Genomic DNA, 14706 nt, shown 5'->3' with positions numbered 1-14706 from the left:
GCGTAATGGACCGCGTCATTATCGTGCGCATTAACGTTATTGAGATACGTGCGCCTCGTCGTACGTTATCGCGGCTCGTTAGACCGCCGCGGAATATTGATCTCGAGGTTAACACGCGGAAACGACAAAGAGAGCGTTTCGCGCGGATGATAATTTTTCACAAGCTCTGAGAGCGTATCGCGAGTTGTACCCCCGACTTGTCGTTCTTGCACGTTATCGACGTTAAAAGTCGCGCGGCTCGTGTTAAGCAATCGTCCGGAAGATCAATCACATTCGCGCGCAGACGGGGCGGATTGATTTGACGAACCGGAAAAAGGAGCCATTAATTCGCATCGTCGCCTCTGGCTATTTTTGCATCGCGACGGACGACGGGAAAATTCGCCGGATACCGGCGCGCGTTGCTGCCGTTAGTCCCGCGCGTCTCTTCCACGCCGCGACTGATCCCGAGGATTTCCTCGCTCGTGTAAAAAAAGAGAAAAAATCACGAGGAGGGAGAGAGAGAGAAAGAGAGAGAGATCAGGAGCGAAACGCTCTCCTTCATCCAGGCGGACGCCGCAGTTTGCGGTGTCATCGCGATTTTTCACGGAGACGACAAGCTGAGCGGTAGAAATAGAACGCGAATCGAGTAGAGAAGGAGAGAAGGAGAAAAAGAAACAAAAGAGAGACAGAGAGAGAGAGAGAGAGAGACACTCGAGTGAATCTCTTAAATACTCGTCCGCGAGATCGATCGGCGACGATCGCAGCGAGAAACTAGTCTTCTTACGTGGAAAATCGGAGAGAGTGTCGGGGACGAGCGGGAAAAATCAGCTCCGCGACGCGCGATGAAATCCTCGAAAGCTCCAGGCAGATAAACGCCGCCGGTGGTGTGTGCGAGACGACGCGATATCTCTTTCCCCTTTTCTCTCCGCTGTCGCAATATGGTCCAGCAGGCAATATCGCGCGGTATCTACACCGCGCCTTATGGCGTCCCTGCAAAGTGCGCTTATCGCAGACGTTACACGGAACGTACCGAGAGCGCGCGCGCGCGAGAGAGAGAGAGAGAGAGAGAGAGAGAGAGAGACAGAAAAGACGCGCGACGCGTTCGCACGCCACACGAACGAGCGTGAGTCTAACATCCCACGCAATATCCATTAATTTGTTATTATCGCGACTAACTGTCGCGCTGGATATCCGTGGACTTACGGGTCACACACACACACACACACACACACACATACACACGTTTAATATATCGCGAAAATAGAAAACTATCTCCGCGAGCTTCGCAGGCGACAATAGCGAGAGTCTTCCAAGTGGAAAATGCGATTATCTACGAACAAGTTTATCCAAACGTTTCGCCCGAGCTTCCCTGATAAGAAAGGGCAAGAAAAAGGCGCGTGCAAAGAGGTCCTTTGACATCAGGACGAGACGCTCTGATTTCCTATTATTAGCTAAATTTAATTCCCTCAATTTTTGCACTATTTTTGCCAGGTCTCATCATCATCATCATCATCATCATCTTCATTGTCGCACCCCGAGTTGGTCCAACCCAACCCTCCCCCCCCCCGACTAGGCACGATCTACCCGGCAAGAACTCCGAGGGAACGCTGGAGGAGCGCGCTCGGAGGAGCACGGAAGCGCGAGGCTGCCGCGGGGAAGTCTGAGCGAGGGGACCGTAACGCGCATCGTGCGCCGGGACTTTTTCTTCGGAGCTGGAGCCTCCGAGGAGGGCAGGTGGTTGAACGGGCGACGGGTCCTGCATAAGTAGGTTCCCGAAATGTCGATGCAGGTCCCTCCGCCGGCGCGGCGCGGCGCGCGATTTGTGAACAGTGGGGGCTCCCGGTGCGGCCACGTGTCCGGACGCACGAAACTAGTTAGAAAAATCTCGGGGGTCCGCATTCCTGCCGGGCTTATTAATCTCGTCAACCTCCGCCGAAAATAACGTCTGCGCCCCGGCCCCTCCGGGATGTTAGCCCTAATCGCCGGCGGACCGGAGAGATCCATCGCGCGAATCGCGAGCGCTGATAAGAAAGGAAATCTCGTCAATTCGACGATAGAGGATCCCTCCCAAGACTTTCGGCAGCTCTCCGCCAAGCGGAGAGGATCTCCGTGAACGACGACACCGCAACGGCAAAGAAAAAGAAGGACTTTGTAACTCGATAAATCTCGGCCGGCCAGCTGTCCCCCGACTTTACGTCTGAGAGAGGAGCGTAGGACGTGCGAGAGAGCAGCCGATGCCTCCGGTAAAGGTCAAGAGTGCCATCCACGCATATCCACGATCGCGTTCGATGTAGCCCGACCTCCCTTTTCGCCAGGCGAGCTTCACGTTTCCGTCCTCGCGTCGGCGGCTCATGAAAGAGAGCGACAGAGAGAGAGGGAGAGGGAGAGAACGGAGAGTAATGACTCGTCCGAGGAGAAGTTACGAGCGAACGCATGCGATTCCGCGGTTCTTTAATTAACACGGTCCTCGGTCCGATCGGCCACGAGAAATAAGAGACGCCGCGCGTTCGGCTCTTTCTGTCGGCGTAACGGTATTACGGCCGACCGGCCGGCCGGTCGGCTGAAATCCGTCGACGGCGCGGAATCGCGAAATTCGATCTCCGCGCGGCGCGGCGCGGCGCTCGGCCCAATTTACGAGGCCGGGCCCACCGCCCGGCGAGGAACCTGCCGGCCGTCTCATTTCCGTCACTCGGCCTGTCCGCTGTATTTACCGGGCGCTCATTGCGCCCGACGCACGACGCGTTATCTAACCGACGCTGCCGCCCCGAGAGAGAGAGAGAGAGAGAGAGAGAGAGAGAGGCAGCGCGTGAATCGCGCTAAATCTCGTCGCACGGAGACACTCTCTCTCTCTCTTCCTCGCCTCTTCGCTCTTCTTCTTCGCGTCCTGCGGAAGGCTCTTATCGCGCCAACTTTGCATAAACAGATCGATGGTCGATCGACTGATCGATCGGGGGACGTGAACGAGGATGAGAGAGAGGAGAGGACGGCTGCGCGGCGGTCTCGCTCGCTCGCTCGCTCGCTTTCGCTCCGGCGACGCGCGCTGATCATCCCGGCTGATCCGACGAGACTCGACAACGACGGGCGATAAGTCGCCCGCGCCAAGTGCATCGGGTTGCATTTAGCCGACGCGAGACGTCCGCGCGAGACGCCTTCGGCCTAATTTACACCCCTCTACGCTCCGGCACGGAACGAACGACCGCTACGTGCGCGCGGCTCTCTTCTTCGCGACACGCGACAGCGACGGCTCGCGGCTATCGAATCGCGCATTTATCAGGCTGCGGATCTCCCGTTCTCGCGAGATACCGCGGTGTACTCGAGTGGCCCGATCGCGACGCGGATGCTGCGCGCGATCGAGCGGCAGACCGGCGCGAGTGGGATCCGTCGTCGACTCTCTCGAGTCGCGAGCGACCGCGAGAGAGAGAGAGAGCCGCGAACGGCTCTCCTCTCGGGGCGGATGGCGTGCGAATCGCTTGTTATTCGTGTGCTCCGCTTATTATCATTCGCACTCGCTCGTTTATCCTTCTCGCGCGTCGAGCGAGAGGGAAGATCGACTACCGAAGAGGAGGACGAGGAGGAGGAGGAGGAGGAGGAAGAGTTAGCTGGCTGCCTTGCTTCGTGTACGCGCGCATTCCTCGAGTTGATTCTTCCATATCATAATGAGATTCTCGGTGGCATTAGATCCGCCCCGTTAAATTCTGCCGATCATCATCAAGATCGCTTTACGGGGCGCCGCGAAGCGCGAGGGTGAAGACGCGAACGGAGAGCGGGGGTGCGCTGGGAGAAAGAGGAGGTTTACACTCGAAGCGCGGAATCTGACGGATAATAATAGACAAACTGCTTGCCGAAATGCTTATTCCCGCCTGAGTCACTTGCGTCGTCTCTCTCGGCTGCCGCCGAGCGGAATTATTTTTCCAACTGTCTGAGATTCTTTCATCCCTCAGTTAACAACCCCTTGACTGTAGATGACGCGTATACGCGCATCGAAGAAAAAAGATGATAAAGCTATTGTTATTTGCATAGAAGTGGGTATACGATTTTGGGGCCGCTGAATCCGAATTTAATATCAAAATTTCAAATTTCAAAATGGCGGATTTGATACAGAGCGTAAAAATTTTTGACACAATCGGATTTTCATGAAAGTGGGTGGGGATCTATAGGTTTTTTATTTCATTTTCATATCTGTTTTGTTTTTATAGTTTTTATAATTTTTTTGGGGGTTCTAATAACTTTTAATCTCTTTTGTTTTTATAATTTTTAAGTGGTATTATTTTTATGTTCTCAAAATTCATATTTAAAATTTTTATTCCATTATTTTGAATTTTGAAATGTTGACGTCAATTTCGGATTCAGCGGCCCCGAAAACCTTTATAATAATGTCATAAGGAAAATTCGACATTTCTTTTCAACACAAAGATGGCGGCACGACTTCTGCTTCCACAGTCAAAGAGCTAATTCTCTACACAGGCGCAAAAGTTGAGACGCGACCGCGATAAGACGAAGCGCTGATACTTTAAACATAATGCGAGGTATTTTTAATGTGTACTATAAGAGCGACTTGTCGAGTGGTTGACAAAAATATTCCGATTCACACGTAGGCAGAAGCAAACGATCGATCAATCAACAGCCATTTCCGCTCCGGCGTTCTCCAGTCTTTGCCTTCAATCTCGACTATAATTTTCTATTTTTACTTTTACCCGCCTCGTACGCAGCCAAACAGGGGCAACGCCGCTGTTCTCAGTCGGCGAGATCCCCATTTCCACGGCGAATTCGCGGCGCACGCGGCCGCGAATATACTCCGACAACCAGACTTGATTTCATCAAGTGAATCCCCCCCGGAGAGCACGCCGATAAAAATCTCGAGCGCGCCATAAATCGCGAGGTGCCTCCTCTAAACGCGACTTTGTGGAACGCGCGGTATGTGATTATCGCGTAATTACCGAGCAGTCCGAGAGGCAAAAAACCGTTTAGAAGGCCGCGACGCGCGAGAGCGAGAGATTCTCCGGAAGTGGGTAATTAGCGCTCGTTAGCCGCTCGGCCGGACCGGTGCGTCCGGCCGATTATTTGAAGATCGTCCCGGCGACCTCGCGATTTCAAGTGGAGCTCCGATGATTTATCCCGCGAGTGGCTTACCGTTTAATAGCCAGCTATTCGATCGTTACGCGCAGGCCGAGGTACGAGAGATACTGCGATATACTTCCAGCCGCTGGACGCCTCCTGGTCGCGATCCAGGCGACTTCTCTTGCGCAGCGTAAGATAAAGCATGAGACAAAGTGATAAAATCAAGTTTCGAGCAGCGTGTAAAATAAAGGAGGGTGAACTTTTGGAAAGCATTTACGTCTCGTCGCCATGAAAAGCTTGGTAAAAATACTTCGACCGATGCAAAATGAATTTCCGCCGGCGAAGAAGTCGCTGCTGGCGGGGGGATTTAAATATAATGCTATCGCTGATAATATTATCACTACTTTTCCAGTTGAGTCAACGTACTGCGATCGTGTACTTGTTTACCCGACACTCTAGTCACCTGATTTTTTTAGTGTAAATGTTTTAAGTTAGAAGATAGAGCGATTACGTCGCGGTGGGTTCGGTTCGGTTAGGTTAGGTTAGGTTAAGTGGTTAAGTTAAAATAAATATTCATTTGCTATCGTAAAGAGATATAATCACAATGCAGTCCGGATAGATCTGGAAGGAGCGCAGCATTAACAGCGACACCGGTGTGTCGTTTGAACGTTTTCGACGTAGAAACTTGCAGCGACATGTGTCGTACTTGGTTTTGCGGAAGCAATGTTTCGTTTTGTTGCTACCGAGTAGGAAAATGAAACCAAACATCCCTAAATACTGCCACGCGGACTGCCTCGCCGAGATGCTTCCCGACGTCCAGACCGTCCCGAGGAAACTTCGTCGCGAGAGTTCATTTTCGAGAATTACCTCGCGACGAGGGAGACTCCTAAAGGCGCGGCCATTTTTAAATCGCCGCGGAATGCAATGCCGCTCCGGAATGCAAGGCGCCCGGACAAGCCGACTCGAGATCGATCCCCGGTATCGGTATCGGTATCAACCCGCGATACCAATCGGCATCGATCATCGATAAGCGAGCGACGCGGCCGTTCGCGCGACTTTCCCTCGTAAAGATGCCGAAGAACATGCGCGCGCGCGCTTCATTCCTCATCCAGACGGAGGACGATCCAGATTAGCGCGACGCGCCACACAGAGTCCTGATACCTGAATGCACCCCGCCGTCGACGTCCGCGTCCTCGAAGACCGACGACTCGACGCACTCGTCGTCGGCGACCGCGGCATCCTCCTCGGTGGCATCCTCGTCCTTGTACCTCGCGTCAGCATGGCTCGTCTTCTCGGCCGCCGTCCCAGGACTATCGACCGAGGCGTGCCTGCCGATTCGCACCAACGTGCTGTTGCTCCTGGCCAACTTGGTGCTGTGCGTTCTGCGGATCAGCAGGTTCGTCAGGGTCGTGTTCTGCTTGCTCTTGCAAGACTCTTGCTGAGCGAGTCTGTACTCGCGCGCGGTCGACCCGGTCGACTTGGGGCCCGCCGGCTCGGTGGCGGCGATGGCGACCCTCGCCGACTTATCGTCCGCGTTCTCCGGCTTCTTTCTGCCGTTGGCGTGGTCCTCCAGCTCGAAGCAGGCGATGGTGTTGTTCAGCCGACTGTCTTTCCTGCTGGACTCCTTCCGGCCGGCGAAGCGGCTCTGGAAACGCTCGATGGTCTTGAAGGACCTCGTCCTCTCCACCTTCTTCCTTTGTTCGGCCTGCGCAGCGGGTGCCACGGCCGCACCTCGCTCGCACCTGGACGCCTCGAAGATCCTCGTCAAGGATTGCACCTTGCCCCTCGCAGCCTCCGGCAGCGTCTCGTCCGCCGCCGCGCTCCTCCGCGCGCTCGCCGAGAGGCCGTCATTGTTGCTCAAGGTGCGCGTCAACGAGGCACCGCTCGGCGCGCTCGCGGCCGTCTTGGACGCGCCGCCGATGGGGAAGGTGTTGCACACAAACTTGTCGCCGTCCGTCGAGTGGCCCTTGCTCAGCCTGCCGGCCGGCTGTCGCGCCGGCTCGCCGCCGTCCAGCGACACGTAGAACGTGGACCGCCTCTTCGGCGACTCCTCGGGGTTCTCGCCGTTCAGCATGACTCTTCACATTTCCCGCTGCTCTTCGTGGCGATGTGGCAGCCGCGCCCTCATGCAGTCATGCCCCGTCGTCATCGTTCATGGCACTGCGTCCGCGCGCGTCTTGTGACACCTCCGCGAGGAGAGAAGCACGCGTTCCTGTACGATGTATCGCGCCTCCTCCCTTCTTCTTCTTCTTCTTCTTCTTCTTCTTCTTATCAGCTAACCTCGATACGCACGCGCGCGTTATCTTGATTCTCGCCACCGGCTATCGCTCGTCGCTCGCTCCGCTATTTCAGCCGAACGCGACACGTGGGCCCACCGCAGACTGGGACTCTACGCGTCTTCAGCTACCCCGAGAGTACTTCGCCGATCCGACCCCGCTTGGCTGCGGCTGGCCAACGAGGACGTCTCGTGCGGAGGAGGGACACGCCTTCGTCGTCGCGGAGAAGTCGCGGATTAACCCGAGAGGCTGGATCGGGTGCATAGGATCTTCAGGGTCGCGGTAATAACAATGATTACGTCCCGCGCGTCCCTCTCTCGCGCTCTCTTCTTCTTCTTCTTCTTCTTCCTTCTTTCTTTCTCTCGATCGGATCAGTTTCCCGTGACGGCCCTTTCGAGAGATCGCCGGGTCGACCGGGTCTCCTCGGGATAGCCGTCCGTCTTCTCTCTCTCTCTCTCTCTCTCTCTCTCTCTCTCTCTCTCTCTCTCTCTCTCTCTCTCTCTCTCTCTCTCTCTCTCTCTCTCGCTCTCTGTCTCTCTGCTTCTCGACGGGGCGACGTGCACGCGCTAAATATAGACGAACTATCGAGCAGCTCGGCGTCCCGAGAGCGAAGGCAGCGAGAGAGACGGCACGTGCGTCGTTACGAGGCACCACGAGACGAATATCAGCTGGCTGCGTTATCCCCGCGCGCGCGCGCTGCGATACAACGCGAGGATGACGCGAGGCGTTGAACCGTGAACGCGCGCGCACGACTCCTCCGTCGTGGGTCCTCCTCTTCGCGGTGGCGGCGGCGGCGGGCTCGTCTCTTCCGCGAACGAGTCTTTTCTCCTCTGTTATTCCGCGCGCGTTTTATCCAGCGCTCGTGCTTTACGCGCCTCTCTCTTCGTGTACTCGGCTCGTGAACTTCCGCCGCGTGAGCTCTTGAGAACTCTCTCTTGTATCTTGAATGTATTTTGCGCGCACGTCCCTCTCCTTTGAGTCCGCGCTCGATAGCCGCGCATGCTTTGAGAGCGAGGCTGCTTCTATTTATCCGTGGCTTTTCCGGATTTCTCGCGCGCGCGCGCGCGCGCGCGGCGAGGTCGAGTCGCTTGAAGGCTCGAAGACGTGCGGCGGAGAAGGGTCGAGACGCGGAAGGGACTCGTCGCGAAGGAAATCGCGGACAGTGGAAAAGCCGACTGGCCGCGGCGGGAATCCGCGAGGATCGCGGAGAATCGCCGTCGCTGGATTAGTCGGCTGGGCCGTCGGAATTGTTGGCGGAGCCGGAGTCGAGATTTACGATCGAAGCGGCGGGAGAAGTGTCCGGAGTCGGACCGCGGGATCCTTTCGCGACGATTTATAGGAGCGGGATTATAATTCACGGAGGGAAAGAACGTCCCGGTGTAATCCAGTGTGGATCACCGAGACGCGCACACACGAGGTCCACGATGCGTCCCAACGCACCGACGACGCCGCCGACGACGCCGACGACGACGACGACGACTGCGCTCTCGGTGCGCGGTTTACTCGCACTCTCGCCGTTTCCGCTTAACGTCGCGTTGCTGTTGCCGTTGTCGCCTTGTCCGTTTCCGGATTAGCCGCGGCTGTCACGAGGAACCGCGACGCTCCGGGGAAACAGTCGCGTCGCGTCGCGTCGCACCACAGCGGCGATGAGGAAAAGCGCCGGTCACCAGGGGGCCACGAATCGACACTACGACTCCAACTTGGCGAACTTGTCGCCGAGGGATGATCGCGACGTCGACGCGACGTCGCGCGGCGAGTCCTCGAGGACTACTCCGACGCGGCCGCGACGCTGCGCCGAGCGAAGTAAGAGGCGTGCGCGTTCTCTGAGTCACGGCGATCCGGCTCTCACGAACGTCCGAGGAGACGGAGAAGCGGGACCGCGTCACTCTCTCTCTCTCTCTCTCTCTCTCTCTCTCTCTCTCTCTCTCTCTCTCTCTCTGTCTGTCTGTCTGTTTCTTTCTTTCTCGGTCGCAGTCGCAACGCCGCGTGCTCCACCCGCGCTCGCCGAGCGAAAGAATGAGGAGAAAGAGAGCGATCTCGAGCGGGAAGGAACGAGCCAGCGTCGGCAATGCGAGCGCGTGTTCCTCTCCTTCTCCTTCTCCTCCTCCTCCTCCTCTCTACCGTTCTCGAGGAACGCGCGTCTCCTCGCGCGGTCGCGAGGAACTGGCACACACACACCACGCTGCGAACGACGACGACGCAGCGCGATCGGTCCGCACCGCGGACGGACTCACGGCTATCTGGCACGCCGAGCTCGAGTTAATCCGAGCAGGCCGCGAGCGCGCCCTATCGGTGGTCTTTCTCAATGTGCATGAGGAAGAGAGAGGAGTGGAGGGGGGCAGAACGAGAGAGAGAGAGAGAGAGAGAGAGCGCTGAACGGAGGATCGGCGACGAGTGTACGCTGCGCTCGACTAGACTTCCAGCTGGAGTCGTTTGGCCACGATGACGACGATCCACGACGCGGTGACAGCGACAGAGAGAGAAAGAGAGAGAGAGAAAGAGAGAGAGAGAGAGAGAGAGAGGGGAGGAAGAGATTTTTGTATGCATAATTTGAATTAGACGATGCTGACTTTGATCGATAAGAGGAATTTCCGGCTGATTCTGACGGCCCCGTCAAACCTGCCTCGTGGACGGACGCCCGTGTCTATGTGTGTGTGTGTGTGTGTGTGTGTGTGTGTATGTGTGTATACACGTGTCTTTGCCCTTTCTGCATGTGGTAATCTACAATTATTATAGCTAGGCGAAAGTGTTCCGATAAGGGGCGAGCGAGCAGCAAGGAGTGCGCGGTAATTAAGGCGTAATGATAACCGGAGAGACAGCGCCAAGCGCGAAAGAGAAAGAGAGAGAGAGAGGGGGGAGGGAAGGAGATCTTACGTAAACGAGGCGCTAATTGTTGCGAGCGTGCGATGCAAAGTGTTTCCACCGTCCGCGCTAGAAATTTCGATTACGACCTCGGATGGATTAATTCGCGCGCGCGCGCACGCACGCACGCACGCACGCACGCACGCACGCACGCACGCACACAGACAGACGCGCGCGGCTGATTGCGTAAACGAGAAGCAGAAAAAGGAAAACAAGAAAATCCGAATTACGCGGCAGCGCGAGCGAGATCTTATCGCGTGGGTGCGACGATTCTACTCGGCATTGTCGCTCGAGAATAAATCGTTATCAGGAGAGGCAATCAGAAGAGCGCCGAGCACCTTAGATCGAAAACAAGCTGCCGATTGCGCGACGCAATGGCGATCGCCTCGCCATCGGCGCGGCGCGGCGCCTCTCGAAAAACCGCAGCCGTTTTCCGCGGAATGCCGTGGCAGGACTCGAGAAAATCTCCTACGAATCGCGCGGACTTTGCCCGGCGATCACGTTCGTAACTGTTTTCTTCATGCCGTCCTCGCTGCCGGGCAACGCTCGGTCGTTCCGCACGCCGCTCCATTTCGAAACTGGTGTAAAACCGGGTGCTTTACGATCATAATTTTCATTCCACGAAAACCGCAGCGCGCCGCGCGCGCGCGCGAAAGCGGAAGCGCGACCGCCGGCGAAGCGGCATTTCCCGCGGCCACTCTCTAATGAGCGCGAATTCGCGCTATTTCGAGAGCCGCGTATTTCTGTCATCCGGTACTCCCTCTCTCGTCCCACCTCCCTCGCGCTCCGTCCTGCCTTGCCCGCCGGCACCGTTTGTCTGTTTCCTATTAAATCCTACTCGGTGTCTATTTCCGTAATGAACTGGCCGAGAGCTGCGCGCGCGGCGAAGGAGGATCCCGCAAGAGGGTCGAAGAATTTCTCGGGAAGAAAGGAGAATCGGTAAAACGCGAGAAAGGATCAACGGCTGAGCGTTCGGTACTCTTCCGAAACGGCGTCCTCGTTTCTCTCGGCGAGCGAGCCTGCGCCTCTCTAAGACGGCTTAAGGCGCGAGATTTACGCGGCCGGGTCCGTCGGCGACAAAGAACTCTTTCGAATCCAGCCGAAGCGAATCGTGGCTTTTCACCGTCCGCCGACGGCTCAGCGCCAGGACGCTTCAGGACGCCATCACTCGCGCGCGCGCGCGCGCGCGCGAAACCGCGGCGGATACATGCTCGTGTTAATATCGCGTGGCGTAATTTTCCGCGCTATCCTGTTAAACGCGCGAGTTTCAAACAGCGCGGCTGAAAAAGATTCATCGCTGGAAAATCCTTCGACTCCTGCGGCCGGCTAAGGCTACATTTCGCGCGCGCGTGTTGCGCTCGCTCTCCTTCGCTCGCCTCGCGCTGATTAATTCGTTCCGAGCCGCAATCGCAATCGGAGAGAATGAGTGTGTTGGTGGCCGCGCGACGACGCCACGTCGTCGAGAGCAAACTCGTGCGAAAATTTCACTTTTGCGCCTCGCTCTCGCCGCGCTGCGCCACGCCGGCTCGTGGCAATTTCCTCGGTCTTCTCCTCTTCTTCCTCCTCGCGCGGCCGAGCGATCGGCAACAAGATTGATTCCACGCTGATCGCAGATAGGAATTCGCGTGCGCGCACAGCTCGCGGCGCCGAGAGGCACGAAATTCTCCAAGCGGCGACGCGTTACACGCGGAGCCGCGAACGAAGCTTCGGCAAAAAGCCGCGACTCTCGCCTCCCCGACTAGAAATTTTGATCAGGTTCACCTAACATTGATAAGGACCTAATAGGGTGAATGAAAGGTAATCCTAAGTATTGGGTTGGCAACTAAGTGATTGCGGATTTTGTCGACAGATGGATTTTACACTTTCTTTTGTTTCGTTAACGTGTTCAAAGTACCTGACCTATATTTTTTTCTTATCGTTTGGACTTCTACCTTTCATTTGGTACAAAAATTATATCGATTAGTTCTTTAGTTTTGTTTTTATCCCAATTTAAAAATGGAAGAGCAAGACGTGCACTTCAGACATATTTTATTGTATTATTTCCGAAGAGGCAAGAACGCATCGCAAGCACACAAGAAGTTATGTGCCGTGTATGGGAATGAAGCCTTGAAAGAAAGGCAGTGTCAAAATTGGTTTGCCAGATTTCGTTCTGGTGAATTTTTGATTATTTTTCATTGAAAAATGCTCAACGATCTGGCCGTCCAATTGAAGTCGATGAGACCCATATCAAGGCCATTATCGATTCAGATCGTCATAGCACAACACGTGGATATTGCAGAGAAGCTCAATGTATCGCATACATGCATTGAAAAAAATTTAAAAAAGCAAATTAAAAATTTTGAATTTTCATTCTTATTTAAAATCCGCAATCACTTAGTTGCCAACCCAATAAATCAGTCCTTATAATGTCCTAACGACAAATGAGTAAGGAAGACCTTTATATGGTTATAATGATTGGGTCCATATTAGGACCTCTTAGTGTACCAATCTAGTGTATGATATAATATGGTTCAGTTAATCAGGTCCTTGTCGGGATCTTATTCATTGTACCTAATATGATTTGCATTATCAAGTTTTAACAAAACAATTTTTGGGTGACTTTTCCAAATATAAAGATGTTTGCATTGAAAAAACACTTCGGATCACTTGAATATATTTGTAAAATGCTATAGCAACTATCCTCTTTTTAGCAGTCAAAAAATAGTTGTAAAATTAACGCGACATGCAACTTTTCTCTTTAAAACTACTTTATGTCTTGTCACCTTGTGATACTTAATGATCTTATGATATTCATTTTATGTTTCTTTTCCGAAACATTTTACAAGTATGTTCGAGCGATCTAAAATATTATTTCACGCAAATATCTTTTTATTTGGGAATGACATGAAAGAATTCTCAGCGTGTCATTTCTTATTTCTAATGTCATCATCCAATATAGCCGTGGCGAGTAATCAGAAGCCATAATTTGAAAAAAAAAAAAAAAGAAAACGTAATAAGGATTCCATAAGGTAACTCAATAAGGACCTGACTATGAATCCTTACTAAGGTCCTGATATCCACGCTGCGTCACATGACTTACTAGGACACGATAGTATTACTTTATTGGGACCTGATGTCCAAATAAGGTTAATCCGATCAGGACCATGGGATAAATTTCTAGTCGAGTCTCGGACTTTCGGCCGTCGGCGCCGCTCGGCGGCCGCTGACGGTCATTTTCTCTCATAATTAGTTCCACGCGAGTTATTCGACGGCCGCGGCGGAGAAAACCGGCGCGAAAATCTGACGGAATGTCTTGTTTTGTTTGTCGCGGCGCGGGGCGGCGGGGAGCAACGCCGTCGCCGCTCTAGGGCGACTCCTTTCACTCCGTCGAGGCAAGCGGGGCCCGGTCTCGCGAATTTTTCGCCGGCCAATCGGATTTATCGATGTCGCGTGTAATTGCGCTGATTAGAATACGTCCGCGTGCGCGATCGCTGACGCATTGTCTCTCGCTCGCGAGAGCTGCAGCCGCCCGCGCCGCCGCGCCGCGAGTAAACAAGAACGCCGGAGCGACCTCTTGGCATTTAACGAGCGCGCCAATGTTTTATTATCGCCGCGGCCGCTGATCGCCTTTTCTATGCAAATCCCTCTGCCGCTCAATCTCGCCAAAGAACCGCGCGACACGTCGCTAAAGTCACCGTTCGTCCACGGATCATCGACTCTCACGAGCCTCGGGAATTTTCCGGGGATCCTCCGCGAGGACGAATTTCACGAGCAACTCAAGGAGGATCAAGACGTTGTCTCTCTCTCTCTCTCTCTCGCGCGCGTCCAAGCGGAAGCGGCCGTTCGACCAAGCCGTTCCTCACCAAGTCGCAATCGCGATTCCCGCTCTCGCTGCACTGTGATTGCGCTAATGAGCTGAATCCGACTTGAAGCAACGCGCGAGGCCGACGCTGGCTGGCGCCGATCGCGCTTTCTTCTCTCCGTGCGGGCCGCCCCCGCCGCCTAAAATGAATAATGACACGGAGAGAGCAGAGCGCGCGCACGGATGCAATTGCGGCGGCAAAAGCGAGCAATCTCGGCGGCCGTGAGCGGCTGAAGGGGGTGGAGGGGGAGGGAGGGAGGGAGAGAGGGAGGAACAGGAGGGATCACGGAGAGATCCTTCTGCCGCGCGCGCGCGCGCGCGCTACCCACACGCGGCACGCGGGAAACTTCATTTCGCGCGGTACGATCGGCGAGATTCGTGCTCTCGGATTTATTATGGCGAATACGATAGCGCTGCGAGCGTGCGCTCGCTCGCGCAGGAAATTCCATTACCGTATGTGCGAACAGCAGCAGCAGCAGGATCGATCTCCTCGCGCGCTGTTGACGAGGAAGATCCGCCGACAGTTTCCGCGATTGCAGCTGCGGCCGCGCCGCGCCGCATCGCCGAGTCATATCGCGAGCGAGTGCGCGTTACGTCCGATGGAAATTTCAACGCGGGCTTGCTTGGAGAAGGCGATCGCGCCGCGGAGAACTGGAGCGGGAGCAGGGGGAGGGAGGAGGAGGAGGAGGA

At 55.0% G+C, this 14706-nt stretch overlaps 1 protein-coding gene across 8 annotated transcripts in view; it reads right to left on the bottom strand.

Annotated features, from left to right (window-relative positions):
* raskol (Ras GTPase-activating protein raskol) overlaps positions 1-14706 on the bottom strand; it is a 264298-nt gene that overhangs the window by 64603 nt on the left and 184989 nt on the right. For 2 of the 8 annotated variants that reach the window (XM_025300968.1, XM_025300969.1), the window contains exon 1: positions 6199-7803. The exons of the other annotated variants lie outside the window; for them this stretch is intronic. In XM_025300968.1, the coding sequence (XP_025156753.1) occupies positions 6199-7111 (913 nt within the window). In that variant the 5' untranslated portion in view covers positions 7112-7803. Of the gene's footprint in view, positions 1-6198; positions 7804-14706 lie in introns of those variants that run through there. 8 annotated transcript variants of the gene reach the window in all.

Source organism: Harpegnathos saltator, unplaced genomic scaffold (genome assembly GCF_003227715.2).
Source record: "Harpegnathos saltator strain DR-91 unplaced genomic scaffold, Hsal_v8.6 scaffold393, whole genome shotgun sequence".
Taxonomy (NCBI): Eukaryota; Metazoa; Arthropoda; class Insecta; order Hymenoptera; family Formicidae; genus Harpegnathos; species Harpegnathos saltator.
Note: the sequence above shows the minus strand (reverse complement) of the source record. Positions and strands in the feature narration are given on the sequence as shown.